At 42.5% G+C, this 25,039-nt stretch overlaps 1 protein-coding gene across 5 annotated transcripts in view; it reads left to right on the top strand.

Moving 5' to 3' along the window:
- The first annotated feature begins 285 nt into the window (after positions 1 to 285).
- Positions 286 to 25,039, top strand: part of DOCK10 (dedicator of cytokinesis 10) — a 142,424-nt gene continuing 117,670 nt past the window's right edge. For 4 of the 5 annotated variants that reach the window (XM_066326273.1, XM_066326272.1, XM_066326276.1 and 1 more), the window contains exon 1: positions 19,804 to 19,968. In XM_066326273.1, the coding sequence (XP_066182370.1) occupies positions 19,804 to 19,968 (165 nt within the window). Of the gene's footprint in view, positions 720 to 19,803; positions 19,969 to 25,039 lie in introns of those variants that run through there. The other variant, XM_066326275.1, reaches the window with a different exon arrangement.

Here is a 25,039-nt window from a genome sequence, read left to right as displayed (position 1 = left end):
GGCATTTGAGATGAGTTAGGGTTTGCTCAGGGCAGACAACTTGTCAGACATATTTAGAATATTAGCAACTTTCTGCAATGTTGAAATATTAAATAACTTGTTTGTATTTGTAGTTTACCTGTGAACCTCGTTCATGAATCTACACTCAAAAACTTACCTTTCATTTTTAGCCTGTGTGACATCCCTTACTTGGTCAAGCACAAGACCCACGTTATTTGCAAGTAGTCCCCTTTATTAGTAACTTTTTGTTGTTTTGAAGTGTCTAACGAGTGGTTCTGTAGATGTTTTTTAGCTGGGGCATCCCAAGAATACTTGGTCTGGCCCGGGTAAGGATCTGATTCTTTCAGCTGCCTGCTGGAGCCCAGATGTGAGGGCAAATCAAGCAAAGGGTACAGGCAAGAATGCACTACTTGCACATTCTCCAGCTGCAAGGCTCCCTCCTCTGCAGGCAGACAAAAGGGGCAAAGTCTGCTTCTGAGCAATTCCAGGAACTTCATCTGGCACCGGGGGTGAAATTGATTCAGAAATGAGGAAAAGGAGATAAGGGAACAGAGCCTCAGAGAAGGTGGGGACAGAGAACGGAAGAAAATGGTTTAGAAAGAAGGAAAGCATTGGAGAAAATGGGGGAAAAAAGAAAAGACTTTGTGGGGAAGGAGAGGCTGAAGAAGATGACAAAACGCAGGAAAGAAATGAAGAGAGCTGCAAGAAAGTTTGGTCAGGTTGGTGAATAACTTGTGCAGATAAGCCCTTGATGTGCACCCCTGGGCAGTCATTTAGGAGGTGGGGAGAGCCAGGCATTTGGATTTAAATGCAGGGTTTTTACTGTTGTTTTACGTCTGTCACCTAACACTCTTTTAAATTCGTGGAAGGTGAGTCAGCTTGAGTAACTCAGAAGGCTCTCAGTTTATAGAAGTTGCATTAACTTTTTTCCTTTTGCCTGCAAGATTAAATAAGTGGTCTTTAGAGGGAGAGAATGAGCATCAATAGCAAAGAGAACCTGGAAAATTAAGCCTCGTGTTGGCTTTGGAGGAGGATGGATCCACAGAGAGACAGTTTAATATTGTTATGGTTTATAACAGGCAGTTCTGCAGTGCCTATGTCACTTCCAGAAGACAAAACATGTTTGTAACTTTTCTAGCATAAGGTCAAAAGTAGTGACACAGATATGATTATTACACAAAGACTTGTTATGTGTGTAATGTTTCCAGTTTAGGATTCCCTGCACTTCACAGAACTCAATAATTTTCTGAATCTAAATTATACTTGCTTTCTGTTTTATAAAAACTGTATATTCCTATTTTAACAAAAGCCGACTATCCCTGCTTTTGTTGGTAAGAAAAACAAAAGACCAGGAGGTGACTGCCCAAGTTCATGCAATAAATCCATATTAAAAGCTGTAGAATGATTGTCTCCAAGTTTATCCCTCTCACAGGTTGTCCTGCCCCACAGGGATGAATAATTTGCCTGGCTTGATAGTCCTCTCTACATCTCTCATTTCTGACATGGGCAAATTTTTCCCTCTCTCGTAGAATGTAAGAAAACTGAAGGCTGCCTGTCCTTTGTGTGCTTGCTTAGTGTTAATGACTTCTGCTCACGTTGTCCCTTTCTGGGCACAGCACAGGCTCCAAATAGCCGTGTAATAGGAGGGTACTGAGCTGCATTAGTGTTAAATGGTGATGTGTGTCAGTGAAGCCTTCCAGAGCTGGGAAACCTTTTTCTACTTTTCTTCCCTCTTTTTTAATTTCCTGAGTCTCCTTACCGCTTCTCTATTTTTTAATTTGGGTGCTCAAGGAAGTGGTCTATTATTGTTTCTCCTTCATGTCAGTGATGCTTAATCACAATCTAAACGCATTACTTAAATGCATTTTTTGTAGATTACTTGTCATTTCTGGTACTAGTTTTTTCTTCATGATACAGACAGGAAGAGGTCAATGTTGCATTTTTGTTCTTAAATTTTACACTGGAAGAGAATTCCCTTGGACCACAGGGGGTAGGTGGTGCTGGCCAGTCTCTCCTTCCCAGCTTTTCTCTGGGAGTCAACATCCAGCCTCTTTTCTTGGGTTCTGTAAAGTTACTTTTCAGCTAGAACCCAAATACTGCATGTTTTGGAACAGAGTGTTACGTTTTGAGATGACATAATATGGATGTTCTTTAAACTTGTATAAAAATACATCACATGTGGAAATCTGGGTCTGTTTGTGACGTGTGTGGGTTCATACTGTGCAGACAGCAGGGTGAACTGCAGCTACTGTCATTGGGATCCCAGGAAAATATGGGGAAATGGAGATGGACACCTCCCTGCAACGAGAGTCTTCTGCTGCCTCTGTGAAACAAGGTTTTATCTCTGAAGGCTCAAAAAAAAAAAAAAGGAAACCTCGAAAGTTGAGATACACTGTATTACATTATAAATTATGTAATAATTTAATAATGACTGCAGTCATTAATAAATAACAATTAACTTACTGCTAGACTTTCTTCCCCTTATTGCTGTTGTGCAATAGTTGTATAATATTCATTGTAGAGAAGCTTAGTATGCTGTCAGCATGCAGTGATTTTGTTAATTGCAGTGTAGGTCCTGGCTTTTTCCTTCATGGAGTGTGGAGGAAGTGGAGGGCAATTCTGTCACTGAGTCTGAAATGGGCTGTTCAGGTAGGAGAATAATGCTGGCTGACTTAAAGCAAACATGATCCTAGGTTACTTTGACATGTTGACCTAAATTAAATGATGTAGAGATAATGAAATTTAATGAATGCAATTGAATTGGATATGATAGAGGGGGAAAAAAAAGGGTTTCCTTTTTTTATGTGTTACTGTTTATCAGCAAGAGTAATACAGACGTATTCTCTCTGAGAGTGGAGTGGCTAGGAATGTTTAAAATTGCAAAAGAAAATCTATTATCTTTGGATTATAGTTTTTAAACTGTCATTGTCTAAATGTATTGCTTGCCCCATGCTAGATGTACCTGCTTTGGTAACCATATTTAGGCTGATAGTTTTAAGGAGTGTACTTCTAGTTTATAGGCAGAAAGGAAATTCTGGACTCTTAATTGTCTTGTCCTTTTCTAGGGCTAAGATAAAACATCCCCACATAAGGAGCACAATGGCTCTGCAGACAAAGCCTAGAAGCATCTTTCTTCCAAAAGCTCCCTGGAACATTTCAGCTGAGGGTTAATGTATCTGTCTTTTGATGCAAATTCCTCAATGATTTTTGTTCTGCATTAGGCTTTTCTTGTGGTTTAGGGGCAGAGGTTGACATGGTTTGAAGAAAATGTATTTTTAAAGTGTGAGATTCTCCTGTGATCTGAGGTTTTGCCAGGCTCTGGGACAGAACATGTGCATGGCAGAGGGACATGAGGGGAAGGAGGAGGAAGGCTGCTGTAGTATCCTCTGGCCACAGTGGTGTGTAACACAGCCTCAAACTACTTTTTCCATCTCTTTCTTCCGTTGTGAGGTGCTTGTTGCAGCTTTCTCCTTGCCCATTCTCTACTCCCTGCCTTCTTTCCCTCTTAGTCCTGCGCAAGCTCTGGCAGCCCTGGGGGGAGTCTGAGCCAAAAAGTCGACAGAATAGAGGAAGGAAAGGCTGCCTATACCCAGGCAGTGTCCAAAATGTATGTTCAGTTTGAGGGAGGGCAGGATGCCAATCCTCCACATCCCCCTTCTCTCCCCTTTGGAACAAACACAGCGCTCCTTTCCATGCTGTGAGTAGGTGCAGGAGAAAGGATTCAGAGCTTGTTGAGTCTGAGTGAAAGTGGTGGGTTGAAGTCAGCCTGGGGCTATTGATTGGACTGTGCTTGTTTAGATAATAAGTCATCTTTGGAGCCTGTCCTGTGAAAGAGCTTTCTCCACTGCTGTGTGAGCACCATGGCACAGGCCAGGCTTGATGTCTTTTGTTAGGAATGCCTCTTGCATTTCACACGCCATAAATAACTTGTGGTATTTGTAGCAATCTCAGTCTCTCTTTGAAGATACAAGTGTACAGCCTTGTTCCTGGCTTCTTTTTTTTCCTTCTTTTTTTTTTTGTTACTTAGCCTCAAGTGGTCTCAAGTCACAAAACCCGTTCAGGGGCCTAAATTTGGCCATCCTTGGGATAGAACTTTGTGGCTTTGAACTTTAAGCTATATGGAACAAAATACATAGAAGTTTGTTCTGCTGAACAACGGTGCGTTGACAGGGAGAGACCTTGGGAAAACAAGTCCTGGGTCACACCTCTGATTCTGTGTGCAGAGAGAAAGGGAGTGATGAGTAAGTATTAAAACCAGTAATGAGCAGACTCTGATATTTATTCTAGAATAGCATGTGGTGCGTGACTACCTTTTGTATTCACATATTTGCAATGCATAGTAAAATATGTGCTGAGCCATCATGTTTCTATTGTCACTATATAGGCACACGTTTTCCCCTTCAATTCATGGGGAGCAGGTGGACTTCCAGCACTGGATGGAGAGCAATTACAGAAGCAACGCAGACGTTAAATATGCACAAGCTCTCCTCTGAAAGCAAGTAACTAAAAAGCATCTGCCTGTTCCAAAGCTGCATCTCACTTTAGGCAACAGTTGCCTTTTGCATGAGTAACAGTTGTTTTTTTCTTTGAGCTGTGTGATTGCACAGTGCCTGTTCTGCTGACACCCTTTCATTAAACAGCTAAAATCACGAGCACTGAGGGAAACGAAGTCGTGCGACATTAAGTAGGGTTGAATTATACTGGTCTCTTTAGTGCTGCATGAATTTATCCTCATTGCTTCCCCTGAATCAATGAAAACTGGTTTGGAGGTTTTGTGAGAGAACCCGCAGAACAGAAATTCAGGAGATCCATTAACAGAAATTTGGCTTTCCTGGTGAAATAATAACCTGCGATTTAATGGTAATGTTAGGAAATCCCTAATATAAACAACAAACAAATTGTAGTCAAGGTAGATGATTATTTTTCTAAAGGTATCTTTCAGAAACCTCCTGCTCCTTTTTATATTTCAAATGCATACCCAGTTGTTTCCATGTTTCTCTGTACCTTCTAAAAGAAATGGAGCTCATGTAACACACCAATTCCAAGTGGTTTAACTCCAATTGATTTGGAAATGGAAGAAGATGGAATGGTAGTTTTGGGGAGGTTTTATATAGTGATGATAGTTCCAGCTGGCTGGGGATGTTGGCAATGAAATGCTTTTTGCCTTCTATGTATTCTTTCCTCAGAAAGGGTGAGGGCAAAACTGTTTGCAGAGAGGTTTCAGGTGAATGTTACAAGTTCCTTGTGTTGCTATAAGGACGAGCAGTAGTACAGTGGGGCACAATATCTTACATGCCTTAACGTGAAGCTTATCTCCTTTTATTTCTGCGAATTTTTCTTACAATGTGAACCCTTCAAAACCATTAGCCGTGGCCTGTATGTTGCAGTTAAATATTATCTTTCTCTCATTTCTTCGTTCTCACATCTGCCCACTCCCTGCTTTGCTGCCCTCACCCCTTCCAGTCCTGGATCCTTGTTGTTCTTTGTGTCCCTCTCCCACTTGTCTTGGAGCCTCTGTTAATGCCTCTCTGTGCAGGGAACAGTGTGTCAGTTGTGTCAGGCACCCTATCTTTGCCTGCCATCCATGCCACATTAAAGCCCACTTCTTCCCGGAATGCTCCTTGCCAGTTCTGGGAATGGATGGTCCCTGTGCTCCTCCCCTGGCTGAGCAGCTCCCTGGTTTGCTCTGCCCAGCTGCCCCTCTCTCCCCCAAACTGGCAATGGAAAGCCTTTGGCTTTGGTAATAGGCCTCACTTCTGGCTTTAGTGTGAGGTTTTGCATTCAACACATGGGTTTGTATTGATAGTTGCTATTAGAATGACTGTTCACCAAATAAAATATAGTTCAAATAATACTGAGTGCCTCTTCTTGAAAGAAGAATGTTTCCAGTATCTGTTTCCTTAAAGGAAGCAGTGGAGTTCCCTGTTCAGTGTAGTGCAGAAGACAGCTCCATGTCGTGATGTGAATATATCAATGGATTTATATATATTTTTAAATGGACTCATGTGAATAGAGCTAAAATCAGTTTCCTTGGAATAATGTGGCACGCCTGGTTTGTGGGTTTTAAGACAAGAACTTTGCATTTAAATTCCATGATGATGGCTACTGAGATGTGCCAGAATAAGGTGTAAGGGCTGCTGTGCTTGATCTTTGTGTCCCAAGGCTTCTGGGTTTCTGTTCTCTACCACTGTTTCCTAGTGGGTATTTAAGAAGATCCTTATTCCTAATCCTAAAGGATCTGTCAGGGATTCAGATAAGAAAATTGAGTTTCTTTATTTTGGGGGAAAATTTTGTGTGATCAAGAAAGAGAGTCAGCAAATGACTTGTAATTAGAGCTTGAAAACTGAGGTGTGAAACTCTGTGATGCACAATGAGGGGTTGCTGCTCAGTGTGTAACTGGGTCTGTCAACACCCCAGCAGCACGTCCTGAACCCACCTTGCATGGTTTGCAACGCAGCTGGTTGTTGTTAACATCTATGAGGTAAAAAAGATAATGTGAGAGAGTTGTCTGACTTTTTTTTGTCAGTGTCAGAGCTCCAGACATGCCCCAGAGCCAGTATGCCAAACACATCCTGCTATCATTAGCTAACAAGGTCAATTTAACAAGTACTTTTTTCTGTCATAAGGGTGCAAAAAAAAAAAAAATGAAAATTGAGCCATGACTAAGGAATAATGCATTCTAGTTGCTGTTATCCTGGGCTCAGCTTAGCAGATTTTTTAGCTTTTTCATGTCTGTCTGTAAGATAACAGGAATAAAAGCCAGCAGAGTGCACTGCTAACGGTATGACTGCTTTTAGACAGTTTGGCAGGAAATCCTGTTTCCTGTTCTGTTTGATGTTCTGTTGACTTTCTCATAAATATTAACCCATCTGGGGCTTCAGCATTTGTTGTTACGGTGGGATAGACAATGTCAGTGAAAGCCAAATTTAAAGGTGGCTGTTCCTTTAAGTAGATTGAACAAGTTCTGATTAAAAAAAATACAGAATTGTGCTGTAATTCTTTTGACTGCACCGTAACATCTTCAGATTTCTGTCTGCACAGTCAAGTTTGAAAGTGAGATTAGATTTGCCTTTAAGGTATGGGCTCACACTGATGTGGCTTGCTCTTCTGGATCAGGTTAGAGCTTCCTGAAGTCCTGTGCCATAGGCAGATGCCAGGTTCCTCAGCACTCCAAAGTCAAGGAATAATTGTAGTGCCATTTGATGTACTTCCCAGGTCCCCAGATACATTTATATTTGGAATAGGATGATGGGTCCATCTTCTCCATTACTTTCTTGGGAGGAATTGTGTCCTTATCTCTTGAGACCCCAAGCAAGTGCTGTCCACAGGGGTGTCAAGGTCCCTTCCAGCCCAAACTTGTGTGGTGGAGGTGAACCTCTCTTAACCTTTCCCCTGCCTGTTCCTCTTGGCTGGAGTCATGTGCACACTGGTTCAGCAGGATGTTTTGGCCGGGGTGGTAATTCCTGTCAGGGTGCACCAGTCTTTTGGGGCTGGCTTTTAGACTTGTGGGTTTTTTTCAAATCAGATGCCGATAGCTGAGATTTGAAAGCCAGAGGGTGCTGCTTCCCAGAGAGCTGAGATGCGCAGACAGTTTGTGCTGGGTGGAGGACACCTCGAGGTGTGTCCCTGGAAATGCAGGAGCTTCCATTCGCGGTGTTTGTGCATGCCGGTGACACTGTGCCCCAGCGGTCTCTCAGTCAATTGCCGCCCTGATCTTTAGTGAAGAGCAGTCGTGTTGAATTTAGAGTTACTACATCGAGAGTGAGGCGATTGTAACCAAGTCTGCCCTTATGCCTGACAGTGTGTGTTTGGTATTTCGCTGTAACTGCTCCTAATTTGCTCAGCTGCTTGACAAAAGCATCAATGACATCGAGGTGAGAGCTCTTCTGTTGGCTGCAACTCTCTGTTACCATGAAATAATTGTAACATTACACAGAAAGTGATAAATGATTGTTAACTTTAATTAGAGCGCTGATTATATATTGGAGTGAATTTCAGCAGAAATGAACAATTGCTATCTCTGCGTTTCAATTTCCATCTGAATTGTAAGAGAAAGCTGAGAATATTTTCCCTTGGTGTGAAAAAGGAGTGTGTTTAAAAGGAATCTGCATCTTCCATCCTATTTTCACTTGGATATCACTTGTTCTAATGAAAGCTTTGGTAGCATAGACAACCAGACTGTTGGCTTCCTTAAAAAACAACTATAAACTATCTTCTGGGGTAAAGTTCCCATGTGTACTCTGTAACATTTAAATCATTTACTTAGGCATTTGCACTTTTTCTGCTGGAGCTACTTAAGAATGTAACCCTGTTGAATGCCCAGCTGTGGCAGAAGAATGAGGGGGTGGTCTGGGAAGTTGGTTATCTATTTAAAAACCTAATTGGTTGTTGCCAACAGGGAACTGCTTGATGTCCTGAAGTAAATCAATACTTTTGTGAGTGTGTAAATAACTGTGATTTCATGAAAAACACTCCCTGGTTGATCTCTATTTCCTGCTTGATTGAGAAGTCCTGAAAGACTAAAAAGAGAAGAGGTAACATTTAGATACTTTGGTACATAGTTCCTTTGGAAGTTCATTTGAGATGTGTCATAATAATCTAGAGAATGACGTCACCTCTGTTATATACTAGGTATTTTTTTTAGGTAATGTTCTGAAGTGGTTCTGTAAGAACACAATATTTTCATAAATATCAGTTAATTTTACAAAAAATCAATAACATAGGCTATTAGGACTTTAATAATAAAAACAAATTACTTGTAAGCAGACCTTTCAGTCAGTGAGAATGAAAGCTCTTTGCACATATGTGTATTTAGCTCATAGTTTCTACTCATATTTTAATCTCCCTTGGAGTTCAGTATTAGTCTTTCAAAACACACATGTTACTAATCAAAATATTATTCTTCTAAGGATTTCTTCCTGAAATACCAACCAGAAGACATATGTTTATAGAGACTGTGTTAGAACTTAACAAATACAGGCCAAACAACTTAAAATTGGCCTGGTTTTGCTTATTTTGTATTTTGTTGAATCAACAGCCTCGTGGATGTGAATGTTAATGGATACCAGAAACCTAGGGTTCGTTAGCTTTAGATTTTGTATGATTTTATTATCTTCTGGAGGTCAAATAAAAGAAAGGGAGAGAAATCCTGACAAGAGACAGAAAATGAAAACCACATGTCGTACAGAAAAGCTGTCCAGGGGACAGTGTCACTCATTAGCTGCTACAATAGCTGTTACTTGGTTTGATATAGTGAGCACATTGTTGTGCTGTGACAAAAGCCCAGCAATATTATTTCTAAAAGGGGCAGGGTGCTTTTTGATTGGGTTGGTGTGTTCTGTTTTGCCTTTTGGGGTGCTTTTTCTTTTCCACGGTGATAAGGGCAAAGCTGTGGGTTCCAGGCACTTCCTTGGGTGTGGTGTGAGGAGCTGTGTTGGAGCTGCTCCTTTCTGAGAGGGTGACAACATCCCAGTGAGCACTGTGGGTCTGAGGGACCTTGTCTCTTTTCCATGCTCTTGTCTGGGTGGTCTCACTGTTCCATTGTGCAGCTTGGGCTTCCTGGCTGGTGTAAAGCAGGAGGAATGTGAGCCTCCCTGAGCTTCTACATGTGCTAAGAAAGGAAAGGTTTTAGGGCAAATCAGCCCCACATTGTAATCAAGAGGATAAATTCTCTTATATAGTATCTGGCAATATATACACACACATCCCTTCCCTTGTCTTGTGAGGGCTGATGTTTATGGCAGCAGGATTCTAAGTAGGTGGATTTCTCTGTAGAAATTAAGAATTTGCCCTGTGTGTTTTAGCCCAGGAAGTGTCCTGGTTAGGTGATACTTGACATGATCAAACAGGGAAAAGGTCCTTGGCTGGCTGCCCCTGGACCTGTCAGATTTGGGTAGGGTTTTTTGAGTAATATGGAAACAAACAAAAAAAAATCAAGACAGCTCTGTAATATTATAGCCTTAAAAACTTTCAGAGTCCTAGCTCTTAGCTTCTTTATTTTGGATTCTTGGCACTGATAAGAAAAAAGGAATCTGAAGCCTTATACTGCTAGTGGAAACAATCCATATTCTCCTTGTGGGATCTTTTCTGACAGATACAAGGATAAATCTGCAGCTGCTGTATTTGGGGAGTGGGGTAAAGGGAGAGCAGCACCTGAGACAACACAGTTTTTGCTGGCCCCATATGTACAGACTTTACTTTGCATTTCTTTTTTTTTTACTTTGTCCGCGTTTTGTGCCTAATTTTCCCTTTTGCAGCTGTAGAAGCTTACGCTCGGAAATTGAATGAGATTGTTCCTTTTGGTTCCTTGCTCCTGGCTGAACTCTTTGCATATGCCTCAAAGTGAAATTGCCTTGAAATAATAAGCAGGGATTGTACAACTGACTTAGAGTTGAAAGAAGCCTGATTGGGAGCCTCTTTTGTTCATTTCTGGATTAGGCTAGAAACAGAGCCTTGTGAGAAGAGAAATTGTGTGGCCTAAATGGCCAGTTCATCTCCTCTAGCCTTTGGTTTAAGGCTTCTGCTTTGGCTGTGTTTGGGGCTGTGCCAAAGAGGGCATAAATTTAGACTCTGCTCTGTTAGGCTGAATGAGCCGTGTTCTTACACGTTCATGGAGTAACAGTTTGGAAAGAACTTTGGAGGTTGTCGAGTCCAGCTCCCTGTTCAAAGTTCCAGAGAGGTTGCTCAGGGCCTTGTCCACTCTCCAAGGGTGCCCTGCTCCTGTGTTTGACCACCTTTCATGGTTAAAAGTTTGTGTTACAGTATTTAATTGAAATGTCCACTATTACATGTGTTCTGTTCGTTGTGTCTCATCCCCTGCTGCTCTGTCTCTGTGGAAAGCCTCTCTCTCCTCTATACCCTCTGAGAATGTGTAGACTGGCAAGGTTTTTTATCAGCCTTCATTTCTTAAGGATGGGCAAAGGGATTTTTCTCAGCATTTCCTCCAGCCTCAGTCTGTCTTGGTGATCCTGCAAAGAAAAGAACTCTGTCTTCTGTGTCCGTGGACTTGTGCTGGGAATCTGAGAACTGGACACAGCAACCACTGTTATTTTCTGGGCACATTGGCAGATCTGTTCTGCTGCTGGTTCATTCTTGAACATGGCCAAGCCTGTTCATGTCCTTTCAGTGATGTCTCAGCAGGATATTCATGTCATTATTTTATTAAACACAGAAGGGTAAGTATTCCCTTTGCTAGAGGTACCTGGCGTGATATCCAGAACTATACTAAACTCTGCTTGTGCTGGTGTCATATTGGTAGTTGATGATCTTTTTGGTATTGGCCTCTGCTTCCAGCTCTTCCTCCTTTGATTTCAGCTGCTCATTGCCCAGCTTGCAGTAGATATTCTTACCTTCAAGTAATTTGATGTTTTAATTTAAAAATTATTAAATCAGTTTAGAATGCTTTAGGCAGCTAAACTCCTGGCTCCCTGGGATAGCCCATTAGTTTTGTAAGGGACTTTGGAAAGGGCTTTCTTAGCTTGGAAATCCAAAAGCCTTCTGTGAAGAGCGTGTGCAGAGCCAGGTGGGAATTGCTGCTGACCTCTGTCACATGCAGTCTTGACTCAGAGGCAGAAGGTGCTGGATGTTACTTCTGTAATGTCAGTCTGGCATCTGAGAGAGAGGAAGGATATCAAAAGTGGGAGCCAAGAGATGAGTGACTGTATATCTCTGGCCTGACTTCATCTGCAAGGGAAAAAATGGTGGGGTTTGGGTTCTTTTTCATTTTTCATGCAGACAAATAAAGAACCATCCTCAGCTCCCAGGTAGTTTTTCTAAGTACTGATATAGTGAAGAATAGGAAACTGTGCTGGAAGGCTGTGACTGAGGGGAAGATGCCATCCAGGCTGCCACTGAGTTCCGCACTCCATTTCTCAAAATGTTTTTACCGTGTCTACATTTGCAATCAATACAGTCCTGCTTCTCTAGCTTATATAGTATGGTCTGAATTGAGACCTGTACTGTGTAATCTGTGGCATTTGTGTATGAAGGCTGACCTGTTCATTTAATACCTGATTCCACTCTTTCTTGGTTGCAAACCAGTAGTTTTTTCTTTGTTAAACAGTATGAAAAACATTACATAAAACAATTCATTTATGTTATTTAAATTCCTACCTCAAATGTTAAGGCATTTGCTTTTTTTCCTATTCAAGTGAGTTGTTTGAAAACAAAAGGGAGTGTATGAATAGATTGGAGTGTGCCAAGAAATACCTTCCTTTGCAGGCTCTCTTGTGACCTGAAAAAGAGGTATCTTTTCAAAGAGATAGAGGCTTAAAGTGCTCTGGTTATGGAGCAGTTCTGGGTTTTGTTATTGTTGTTAGCTGGGTTGTAAATACAAAGATGTCATTGGCTTGGAGTGGAGGCAAATTAGAATAAGAAATGCATTTTCTACCAGAATATCACTGTCTAAAATTCTGCTTTAGTCCAGAATTGAGTGATCTTTTTGAAAGTAGCTCCAGTCTCTCTTTGTCTCTATTTGTGTTTGCTCTGTATTTCTAGCCTGTATTGGAACAGAAATGCTAGTTTTGGATTATGGCAAGCTGTGGCTGTTACAGAAATAGAGAATAGGTTGCACATCCTGAAGATGAGATGTCAGCAATAAAGGTTTCTGTGGCTCTTGTCCAAGGTTTGTGGATGTGGGTGAGAGGTTTTGCAGTGGTTTTTTCAGGCCTTTGATCATATTTTAGAGAAGAAGTGGTAGTTTACTAAACCACGGGGCTGTTCAGGCCATTCAGCATAGAGAACATTGCTGTACCAATGACACCTCATCCAAACCCACTTCTTGCTCTTAAAACCTCGTCAGTGGCCGCTGACCTCTCTGCCCTGGGAGGGCTGGCTGGGGGATGTTCCTGCCTGCTCTCCCCACTTGCCTGCTTCTCTTTCCAGTCTTTCCATAAGTGTCAGGGCTGGTGCCAGGGCAGCAAATGGAGAATGCATTTGCTCTTTTGTGGGGAAAACTTCTACATCTTCCCATGCAGCTGGGTGTGTTTTGTTCTTTAAAATTGATTTGTGAAACGTCCAGACCAAAAGCTTTGGCATTTCTTCGTGTCGTGGAGATCTTGGACTGTGACAGGTAACTGACGAGGAGCACTCTGTTTCAGCTGTAAGGGATGTCACACAACCAACATGTTAGAGTGAAAACCAGGCACTGTGGTCTTTTTTGGTTTTTTTTTCCTCTATGCCAGTTTTGGTTTTCAGACCCTCTTCCATTGGCTAGTGAAATGGAGGTCACCTGGAAACAGGATCAGTTGTTGATAATGCCATTTGAGGGGCTGTTTGGAAGCTGGTGTGTATCTTTCTGAAAGAGGGTAATAATTTGCTACCAGTTCTTTTTGGGAACCAGTGAAGTAGTGGCTGATTTTTTTTCCCCTTGTGACTTATCTGTAAAATCTTTGCTTTAGAAGTGTGAGCTCAGCCAGGGTTATAACTTCTGGTGAAAACTCTTCACAGAGTTTATCTTAATGCGTTGTGTTTTTATTTAACTGTGTGCCAAAGAAAAGATGAGTTTTGGTAGCTCCAGCTCATTCCCCAACAGTTTTATGGGATAATAAAAGTTCCTTTTAAAAACAAACAAACATTTGCTTTGTAAGTTGTTATTTTTCCTGGTTTGAAGTCAAAGATTTCTCTTCCTGTTACATGTTTAAGGAAACCACAACAATGCTGTTAGCTGCTTTTTGGAATATTCCTGCTACATCCAGAAGCCACTGAAGTGCTTTGAAATAAGGAGGTTTTCATCACTGCCTTTGGGTTGCAGTTCTCCATTTTACTTGAATAAGAATAATCCCATTGATCTCACAAAGTCTGTAATTGTGGAAAACTACCTGTCAAAGTGAGGAATTTCTTGAAAATCAGCAGGTTGTTTCACCTGAGTTGAAAATAAGAATGTGGAAACCACTTGCATGCAGATTACAGATTTATTTCACTTTTTATGTAAAGAGACTATTCTGAGAAACCTCTTTAGAGGTTGAAGCTTCAGAGATACGGGATTCCAGACCAGCTTTTGTCATCAGCCTGTTGAAAATCCTTACATCACTCTTTTATCACTTTGATTGCTTATTTGTTGCAATTTGTTGATGCCATCTGCTGTAAGATCTGATGGGGGAAACCTGTATTTTGGCCACGTGCTGGTGACTGAGGGTCTTCCACCAGTGTGTTTAACACTTTGCACCAGACAGCGGCACGAAAGAACAAAGGAATATCGAGACGAGGAGGCAGCACTGGCACAGGCGGTCATGAGAAGCCTATTTCCGTGCCTGTGTGGCTTTTTTCATTTCCTCCCGTGTCTGCAGCGACTGTTCCCTTTCAGCCGGAGTCTGTGAGTTGGCCTTTCGTGTGTTACTCCCTAGAGGGTGCCAGCCGCCCGCGCTGTGCGCTCCGGTGACATCGCAGCCTGGCGACACTGGCTGCTGCCAGCTCCAGCCCCGGAGCATCCTGCTGCCCGGAGCTGCCTCGGGGAGAAACGGGCTCCTGGGGGGTTCGGGCACCTCTACACTGTCACAACTGTTCGCTCTCATTCGAGGGCTTTTACTTGCTGCAACTCGTATGTTATGAATGCGTATGTATGTATGTATGTATGTATGTATGTATGTATGTTTGTGTCGGTCAAGGATGACTTTGGGGGAAGGAAACAAATTCAAGACGAAAAAGCTGCAAATCGTTCAGGAGTTGTGCTGGCCAGTTGGTGCAGTAAATACCTGCTTTCCTGGGTCACTAGGGAGCAGCTGGTGGAAACTAAAGAATTAGAAAGCCTGCGTATTCTGGCTCTTAGTCACCCCCTCTGCTCAGTGAGACCTCAGTGTTTCTGATAGTTAACCATTTTTGCAGTAACACTTGGGGATACAGTGCACGAATGTTCTGGAATGAGTGCAAGAGGGTATGCTGTGAGTGGAAGGCACAGATGCTGGCTATGGCACGTGGCACTTGTGACTGCATAAGCTTTCTTTGAAGTAAGTGTGAGATCCCCATGTGTCCTTTAAAGCAATTTTTTCTTCTCCCTCAAAACACATGGCAGCAGTGGGTCAGCCTAGCCCTGCACAGCCTCCTGTCAGCCTCTGGGCTGCAGGTGAAAAGTTTGGGATGTAACTTTTGGAAAGAGAAGGTGGATTCTTATAGTCCCCCAGACCTCCAGTGGGGGCAGACAGAGAGCAGGAGGTGTGTTGGAAATGCTGCCTCTGTGGCAGTCAGAGATGCCACTCTCATGGTGTCCTCCACACTGCTTTAAGGCCGTAGTCATAAGAACAAAGTGCATGGAAAGACCTGAGCTTATACTGAGGTATTTGTACTTACAGCTTTTCCTCATGAATAAAATGTGCAAGGAAAAGGCGCCCCATTAATGAGGGTTTGTCTCATGGAGCTGCCTGCCATGAAGACCATCTCTTGGAGTACTGCACCTGTCTGATCTGGGTCTCCTGATTCCTTGGGCCAGTTAGGATCCTCCTGTTTGTTTTGAAGTAACAGAGCGTAAGAGTCTTTCAAACTTGGGTGTGTTTTTTCCCTTCTGCTTTCTTTACAAGTCCCTCCAAGCCTTTATGAAAACAATTACTGGAGACGAAGAGCTTTGCTAAGAAACCATGTATCAGCTCTTTTTGTTTTGAAAGGGTGGGTGATAAATATTTAAGTGTTGAGAAATGAGATATTAGCTTTCCAAAATGTGAGTGATCCTCATTTGCATCAAGGCAGAGACAGTAATTTTGTTGCCATGTCTTGCTTCCAATGTTTATCTGCTACTTGTATGGACTAACTTAAGTTTTACTATAAACTGTGGGTCTATGTGTGGAGCTGTGAGTGCCAGCCACTGGCCACTTATGTTATTTATGTGCTCATCATCTGTACCAGGATGTGATGTATGTGGAATGGTAATTTGTATGGAATTGGTAATTTGTAATGGTGGCATGAGCCTTATCATTTGTAGCAGTGAGTTCTTATTGTCTGTACTGCTGTGCTGTCTTTAGTTCCTCCTAATGGCTTGTGGCTTCTGTGGGCCAGGCTAAACACACTGCTGCAAGCAGTTCCAGGCGTGTTCCTGTTCATTTTGATGGCTCCTGTGCTCACCTGCCACTGCTGCTTTTGGGTTGTCACACTTCAAGGGCTTCTGTGGAGCTTCTCAGTCACACAAAAATACCATGGAGAGGCAGGCTTGTTTTCCAGATTTAAAAAAGCCAACCAAACAAAATGGTGCATGCCATGCTGTCAGCTGAGAGGTCTCATGGCAAATGGGGTTCTAACCTGCAGCCATCCTCCTTGCTTGAGAAGAACGCAGCCTCCTTTGGGGGTGGAAGGAGGATCAGTGTTGAATTTGACAAGTAATCCTCTCACTAAAGGATCGTCTCCAACACTTGCCTTTCTGCCTTCCCCTTTAAAACCCTCGGCTGAAGACCAAAATACCAATAAGTTGTATCCTGTTTATTGTGATCACAGGAATTCAAATGCCACAAAGAGAAAGGGAAATTAATGGAATAAAATAAGCTGTGGGAAGGAAAACGGCTTTTAATGTGGTGTGCTAATGAGGTATGAAATAGGTGCATAACAAAATGTTTGGTAGCATCTTTAGAAAGTCTTGCAGCCTACAGAAATAGAGGCATACTGTGGAAGAGAAATAACCCAGTGCTCAGAGGAGAAGGAGTTTACTGTCTGCTACAGACTTAGTGTGAGAGAGGGTTTCTCTCTTCAGGCCCTGGCTGCCCTTTTGCAGAGCTGGCATCTCTTTCATGTGGAAGCTGAGGCTGAAATAGCTGTAAGCTCGAGGGTACAGATGACTTTGAACTCTGCTTTCTTATCATGGACTTTATAAGACATGGCAAGGGTGACTCACTTCTGTTCCTGCACAGCTCTGCTGCTACACAGACCCAGCCCCGGGAGCTGCTGAGCACTGGGTCACTGAAGTTCTCTGGGTTAAAACAATTGTCTTGCCTATGCAATCTTTTTTTTTTTTTTCTTTTCTTCGTTGAGTTGCCTTTAGTGGCCTCCTTCCCACCTGTCCCCATAAACCATCATGCTGGTGTTACATGTCTTCATAGCATAGCTAAAACGAGTGGTGGATAAGACTGGAGTGAGAGTGGGCAGGGGAAGGCTTCCAGCGTGCATATTCCTTAGCCCAGCATTGCTGCCAAATCTTCGTAGTGGGGAATTAAGGAGTTGCTTGCACAAAGGAGTATTTTGCTTCCCAGGGGGTTTCGCTGAATTTTGTTTCTGGATTAAAGTGCTAATTAACACAAAATAGTGCTGAATGCTTCACTGTCAGAGTAACTAACACTGTTGATAACTGGTGTATAAACATAATGTATGCTAATGAGATCCCTACCTTTGTAAAACAAAGCTGTTGATACTCTGTGTGTGTCCAGGCATTTTTAGTGGGCTGGGAGGTTTCCTTTCCCATGATAGATCATGCCTCTGTGAGATTTCCTTAAAACAGAAGGGATTTTTTTAGCTCCTCAGTGGTTTCCTTTCCCCTGTGCATTAGCTGTTTTTCACTTCTTGAATTTTGATCAAGAGCTGGAGGCTACTTTTAGCTGGCTTTGGCTTGTTAGTTTACTTGCTTTCAGACTAAGTGTCATTTCTCTCTCAAAAGAGCTGAAATGCCAAGATTGTGTCATTTCTACTTGTATCTAATAATAGCTTAATCCACCAATCAGTGTAATGAAGTTATAAGGCCGCTGGCAGAGCATAGTGTGATCCAAAGACCCCTGGAATGAATGGGATTCTGCAGTGAGAACAAAGTGAGGCTTTGGGTGGAGCCCTAGGGTGCTGTTCATACACACGTGCGCGCACATGTGCGACAGTGTTGGGCTGCACTATGGAAACCAAATTGCAAAAAACGGCTGCCAGCTCTCCCCGCTGAGCACTGGTGAGTGAAGGAGGATGCTGAACAGGCAGATAGGAGATGTGTTAGCAGCCCCCAAGGTAGCAGAGCAGTTGCCATAACAGATGTTACCCAGGCCCTTATTGCTGCTGCTGGAGTTGGGGCAGGAATGGAGCTCTCCCACTGCCAAGTGCATCGTCTGTGGGCCGAGGTGTCAGCTCTGCAGTAGGCAGGGGGCTGAGGAAAACACAAACAATTGCAGCAGCAGGATTGCTGAACTGGTGCAGGAGTTCTCAGCTGTGCCACTGTGCCCTTGTAATCCCATTAGGAAAGTCAGGCTGACAAACACGATAGGAGACCCCCTGTGCAGGGTTTGCTGCTGGGGGCAAGGCACATCTCACCAGCCTGTGGAGGGGCTGCCACGAGGATCCGAGGGGGAAGAGCAGCGTGGGTGCATTGGCAGGGCTGGGGGTCAGGCTGGGCAGTGCCTGCCAGTGCTGCTCACTCTCTTCCACATGCACTTAAAGGTGTTTGCTGTCAAGGAGTAAAGGTAAGATATAATGGTGAGGAGTTTGTTGCTGTTAAAGGACAGGTCTAAAGGATTTACCTTTTCTGGGAATTGCTTTAATTTGAATTATGGTGCCTTTTGCCAAATTGCTGAGCAATTAAACTCTACTTAAGCCCAGAAAAAGTACTTCCATGGAAAGTTTTCAGTGCAGTTCCTGGCTGAGATTGTGAGGAGGATATTATTTACAAATATATCATTAACAGACATTATAAAGTTGATTATGCCCCCGTGGGAATTGATGACAAAACTTTCATGGCCTTCATTAGAAATGAAAACCTTTTGATGCAAGGTAAATATGGTTTTGGGTGCACATATAATACAGTTATACGTATTAGCTTAAAAGCAGCTGCTCTGGAAACCCTATTGGAAATTCTTAGTTTTCCTAATGTGTAGGAGAAATCCATTTTCTGTAGGTATTTTTAGTGCTAACTTCCTCTCCTGTGCTATTATCTTACACCCTCTGCCATTAGTGCTTGCTGTGTTTCCAGGTCAGCCATGTGATTGCCGAGCATCCCTGCCTGCTTTTTGAGTGACTTGCCAGGCAGGAGCCAGAGAGGCAAGTTGTCAGTGCTGCTTCTCCCAACACTGGTAACACACAGAAATCCTCCCCTCTCACCCTGCTGGGAAGGTCAGCTCTGTGTGCTCCTCTGGAGGTGTAAAGGTGTTTCTCTGTGAAGGCAGAAGGTTGTGTGCAGGGACACGGAACAGCCCCACTGTTGAGAGGCATTTCAGAGCTACTGCTTCGCCACAGTTGTTTTAGTGTGAGCTGGATGAAGCACACAGATTTCTGCCTTTTTTGCCACTTGTTACGTTTAGGACTCAAATGAACTTGCTGTGCTTCAGAAAATTGCAAGAAGTGGTGAAAACATTGTAGCCCAAATCCCTCTGTGAGCTTTATTTTTTTCTGTGTGTATGTGTGGTAAAGAACCCTTAGGCAAAGTGTTTTAAACCCAGCAGTGCTGATAATGAGAGTTAATAACTTTCCACATATTGGTTTTTTTGCTATGTATGGCTTTTTTAAAAAGGTATTTAAACTGATCCAGCCAGTTGCTGTGGATGCCTCTGTGTGTGTTTAAATGAACAGCTGGCTCTTTTGAACTGGGAATTTTAATACTTTCAGTTCCATGAAACTGGACTCGGAGGAGGCGGATAATTGTACGAGAGAGGGAGCGCATTTTCTCATGCGAATTCAGGAGTAGAGAGGGAGGGAGGGAGAGGAAAGCATCGTAATATTGCGTGTGTTTCTGTTTCAGTGGATCAAATCTTTCCTCTGTCTGCATCCAAGCTATTTGGTTGTGATCAGATGATCAGAGCTCAAGGAAGCGATTGGAGAGCGAGCTGGCTGCAGCTGCACTGTAGGCTGTTTTCAGGGACAAGGAGCCACTGTTTTTCAAACATAGCATAAACATAGAAGTTATTTTGTAGGCTTCAGGATGCAGATATGGGTTGTGCTGCCAGCATTGTTCTGCTCCAAGCCTTTCGTTCTGTGGTACAGAGGAACTGTCCACATATCTGCAGGCGCCGGCGACGAGAGGAGTTGTCACATGAAATTCTGCCGCTGGATAGCGATGATGAAATGAGCAGACCCAGGACTCTCATCATAATGGTATGGTATGCTTTAATCAAGAGAGAGGTGACAGAATTACAGATGTTATGTGATTTATTTTTTTTCCTTTGAATATATATTTGTAGAGAACATTGACAGGCAGTTTGTCAGTTCGGGTGTTTGCTGGTAGATTTGCTCTGTCTATAATGTTACTTTATAGGTGATGCTCTAAGCTGCACATAAGCCCTGTGTAAAGTAATTGTTCTGTTATTTAATTGTTGGTGGGTTTTGTTTGTGAGGTAGGCAGCACTGGAGCCGGTAGCGTGGTTATGTTTTATCTCAGACTTGAAATTCCAGGCAGCAGACAGCTTAGGAAATGTTTGCTAAGTCTGTTCATCATAAAAACAAAAACAAACTCAAAAGCCAAGCCAAACAAAACAAAACAAAAAAATCTTTACTTGCACCCAGGATGCAACTGGAATTCATATTAAGTTATATGCAAATAAACTCCCATATATCTTTGCTTCAAACAATTTGCAGCAGCAAAATGTTTGCTAGATCACTGCTTTCTGGTTTAGAGAGTTGCCTCTGTTCTTTGATGAAGGAGGGCTTGAAAGGCTCTTGGTCTTTGAGGGGTCATTTTCTTCCTGAATTTATTTTTTTTTTGTGATGGGAATATAATAAGCACTGCAGGTTTATTAGAAATAAGTGACAGGGTTGTTCCTGATTATAAATCACTGTTTCAGTATGAGGAATACACTTACTGCCTAGTTACTGCTCTTCTTTGCCAAATACACATATGGTGAGCATTTCCAGAACCCTGGAGTGGTTTGCATCTGAGGTGGCAATGATTTGTTACTCTGTGGCTCTCACTTGGTAGAAATTACTAAGACACTAAAAATAGTATTTTTGTCAGTTTGTCAGGGGACTTGCTTATATCATTTAAGTGGTAGAGATTTGATGAAGTTCAAAGTGCACTTCCATCATATATACTCTGATCCCACACAGGGCTGTAACTTAGTGGTAAAGAGTAACATTAGATAATTTAATAACTGTCCTGAGCAGCTGTTTTGAATAGAGCATTGCTGCCCGTGGAGAGGTGTGTGGTGCAGTCATGGCAACGATAGTAGCAAGGACCCAATCTCAGAAATGCTTGATGTATCAGCTGAGGGTATTATCCAGTGCAGAGGGGAGTTGCATGGTCATAAGGAGGAAGGAAATTGATTTCATCATTGTGAATCTGATGTTAAAACTTCTTTTGCTCTAAAACTATCTATGTCTATACAATAAACTTTTTTTTTTTCTTCCACGTAATGGTTAAATAAATGACCTCAACAACATTTAAATGAATAGATGTCTCCTTCCTGGTAGTAATTTCCAGCATGATGAAGTGAGAAATGTCTGGAAGCACATCTGAGTATGGGTCATCTGTGTAACTTGTTTCAGACCTTGGAAGAAAAGGGTAGTCTTGGGTGTTGTGGCAGCAAACACTGTGCCAAGCTTGCCAAACCCAGAAATACTCATCAGCAGCTTGAGTTGTGCTTCATTGTGGTAAGTCCTGTGAGATCAGGGCTCCAAGAGCAAAGGTCCCTGGCTGTCAGAGAAGTGTGGCTTTACCCTGCAGTGTGGAGGGAGCTGTGGAAGGAGAAGCATTCTGGTCAAGATGGTCTGTTACCTGATGCTGGATGTGGGCTCTGAGACCCCCTCAAATACATCCCCCAGTTGTACCAACAGGGGCTTAGGTTTTCTGTGTCAGGGGTCAGTACACTGGTGTTTGTCCTGCCAAAAGGCTGCCCTTCCCCAGGAGCTTTGTGGGATCATTTTCTCCCTCTCAGCCCCTTTGAGAAGAGGAGCAGGGGTGGTCCAGCCCTGTCCTGAGGCTGGGGCTTTGGAAGAAAGCTGCTGGGCAGAGGTTGACTTTGGGCACATCTTTCTCTTCAGGATGTGTATTATTACCATGATTTTGTTTTGAAGTAGTTAATTATGTAAATATCTAAATGAATTTGCCATTAAACTTTATAGTTAGGCTTAGGAATGATGTGTAGACCTGGCAAGCTGAGAAAAAAGTGCTGCTTCAGAGCACTTTGTGGCAGAATGGATGGTCCTGTTTCCACCTGAATTCATGTTACTTGAAAGAGCAGTGTGATAAAGAGAGCTGGAGGCTACTGAGCCTTAATAAAACACGTTAAGGGCCTAACAAATTAGTTTTTCCCCTGAGTCTGTTATAGATCATTGAGGATTATGTCTGGATAATACAGTGGAGGCAACTATGTAGATGAGCAAAAGAGTGTTTGGTTCCCAATGTCATTATGCACATTGTGCAGGTGCCAGGAGCTAAACTCATCCAAAGAAGATTCCCAAGTGCTCATGTGTGAGGGTAATGAGTAATTGGAGTGCCTGAGAGGAGAGGTGAGGAAATCTCAAAATGCAGAATACCAGAAGTACACTGATGGGCCTGGGTGTGATCATTTGGCTCCTGGCAGCTGAAGATCTGGCATTTTGTCTCTTTATGCCTTCAGATGAAATGGGCTTCCTCTCTGTAGCTTGTGTGCAACTGCCTGTATGTGCCCGACTGGAAAGTGGGAGCCTTTGGTATTGATTTCAGGAGATAAACCATGCCTTCTGTTTGAACAGCTTTGTGAAGACACCAGGCTCTGCTGTCTGTTGTTGCAAGTTTGCCTGTCCTGTGTGTAGCAAAGGTAACATCTTGGTGTTGCCTTGATACAGAAAGCAACCCTGAATCAGAGAGAACAGCAGTCTACCCTAAAATGCTTCAAGTAAACAGCTCTAGGGATGTGCCCCATTTTCCATTGTTAGTCACTGAAGAGGAACATCCTGGTAGAGTATTCTTCTAGGAATTGTTTTTGCCAGTGGCACTCCAAACAGAAGATGCTGTGGGTGATGCTCTATGAGAAAAGAAAGGAAGTCCCAAGCACAGCCTCCAGCTATTCCTTAATGGCTACCTACTAATCATGTATGAAGCCTTTAGGCATCACAGCAGGTATTTCTAACATTCTGGTCCTTGCAGAAAGTGAGGATTGATGTCTTCATTCAGAGAATTTTTTTTCTTCAGTTTTTTAGTTTGAATCTGGCTTTACCCTTAGGCAAGACAGATAAATCATTAGTTTTAGATCTTGACTGGATCCACAGAGCTGGTAGAGATGTCAGAAAGGGAAAACTGTAAATTCCCTCTCAATTACTATCGTGTGTCATCTTCTCTTGGATGAAATCCTGAAATTTGCCAGAGACATGCAAAGTAAGTGTCCAAACAACTTCTAATATGGTGTACAAGTTGAATCAATTTGTTCAGTAACAGTGACTTAATAGACCTTTATTTTCTGTACCTTTAAGGGCATGTCTGCAAGAACTGGCTTTCAAAATAAGTCTATGAGATGGTGAGATTTGAAGTACTAAAAACCTTTCTAGAGTGAATGCAAATGGCTGTACATGGTGTTTCCACAACAAAAAGAAGAAGAGGAAGATGCCTGAAGGAAGAAAAAGAAGTACATGGATTATGTAGAGCTGTTTGGTGTTTTAAGGGGGGCACTAACATTCCAGATGATGGTTTGCATTTGGAACTTGTGACTTGAAGTTGAGTTTTATCTAGTAGGTCGTTCTCTGTTTTTTTTTCATGCGATACATTACAAACTGTGGCAGCTGAGATTTGTGTGATTAAGAGCAAAGTGTATTTGAGGATATGATCCTACTTTCCACCACCCTAGCTTTCCTGCCATTGGTAATAAACTGTATAAAAATGTGAAAAATGTTTTGCATTTTGAAGAAAATCATGCACCTTGAGCTGACTTATTAGCTTGAACACAGCAATATTCACTTCATTAATGCTGCCCAAGCTGCTTCTCAGGCCACTTAGTTTGTAAATTGATTTTTATTCTAAAAGCAGTAGAGAGAACAAAAACATGGCTTTGAGAATTTTCCATTATCTACTATTGAAGTTTACCTCCAGAACTGTTTTCCTTAAGTTTTGTTGTTTGGTCTGTGTTAATTTTCTACTTTCAGTTGAAATAATTTAGTGCACTCATCTCATTTGTATGCATTTCTCTCCTGAAGGTCTGTACAATCTAAGTGCTATCAATGGGTGGCAACTCTAGGAATTACAGGATCTCTGACTAATAACTTACTGGTTTTGAATGTGGGAATGTGTCTGTGTATACTCAAATGGTGGGGAATTGCAGTGCCTTTTGGAGGCTCAACCCAGGGTGCAGAAGTGTGTTCCTTTCCTGGAGTGTCCTGGAGGAGGAATTGTCTTTGCAAAGCAAGCTTACCAGAGCTGCAAAATGAAAAAAAAACCCTCAAAATTTTCATGACTTCTTAGCTCAAGTCAGAAGCTTCAGTGTGTGACACATTTTTAAGCAACGATAAGCATACAGAGCTTTATTTGACCTTAACTTCCACTTCAGCACTTGACCTCAGCAGGAACAGAAACAGGCCCAGGTTTGAATAAATGAATAACATTTGAGTGTAAAGAGGAGAAGTAGTAAGTGATGCACAAAATGCAGTTCTGCTTCAGAGTAATTCTGGCCACTGTTCTTGTTACCTTTGCAGCTTCTTTGTGTGCTGTCCCAGTGCCCCCCAGACCTGTGAGTGACTGCAGTGACTGCCAGCCCTTCCCCTGGGCACCAGTGTCCCTTGCTGCTCCTCAGAAGGATGTTGGGTCTGGTTTTGCGTTTACCCCTTCAGACAGCAGCTGTGGCTCTGGGTAGAGTTTCTTCTACACAGAGAGGAGAAAACGTGGGTTGGTTTTCATTCTTCAGTGTTGCAGTACCACGTAGTGTATGCATATGGCTCAAAAAAAGCTGGTGTTAAAAATGGCCTTTTACCACTGAGCAAATCTTCTCCATCTGACTTAGGTACTCTGAGCAATGTTTTATATTGCTTTCACTTCTTATTAGTGTTGCAGCAACGAATACAGTGTGACAGTGTGTGAAATGTATTTATTATGAATGTGTTAACCAAACTTTTCATGACAGCTTATGAAGAGTGTGGGCTTAAAGCAATAAAATGATGAAAACATTCTCCTAATGTGAGGAATCTATTCTCTTTTTTTTTTCTAGGGGAAAAAAGAGAGAAGTAAGCTATTTATTTGTAAGTAATGCCTACCTGAAAGAGTAAG

Source organism: Sylvia atricapilla, chromosome 10 (genome assembly GCF_009819655.1).
Source record: "Sylvia atricapilla isolate bSylAtr1 chromosome 10, bSylAtr1.pri, whole genome shotgun sequence".
NCBI lineage: Eukaryota > Metazoa > Chordata > Aves > Passeriformes > Sylviidae > Sylvia > Sylvia atricapilla.
Note: the sequence above shows the minus strand (reverse complement) of the source record. Positions and strands in the feature narration are given on the sequence as shown.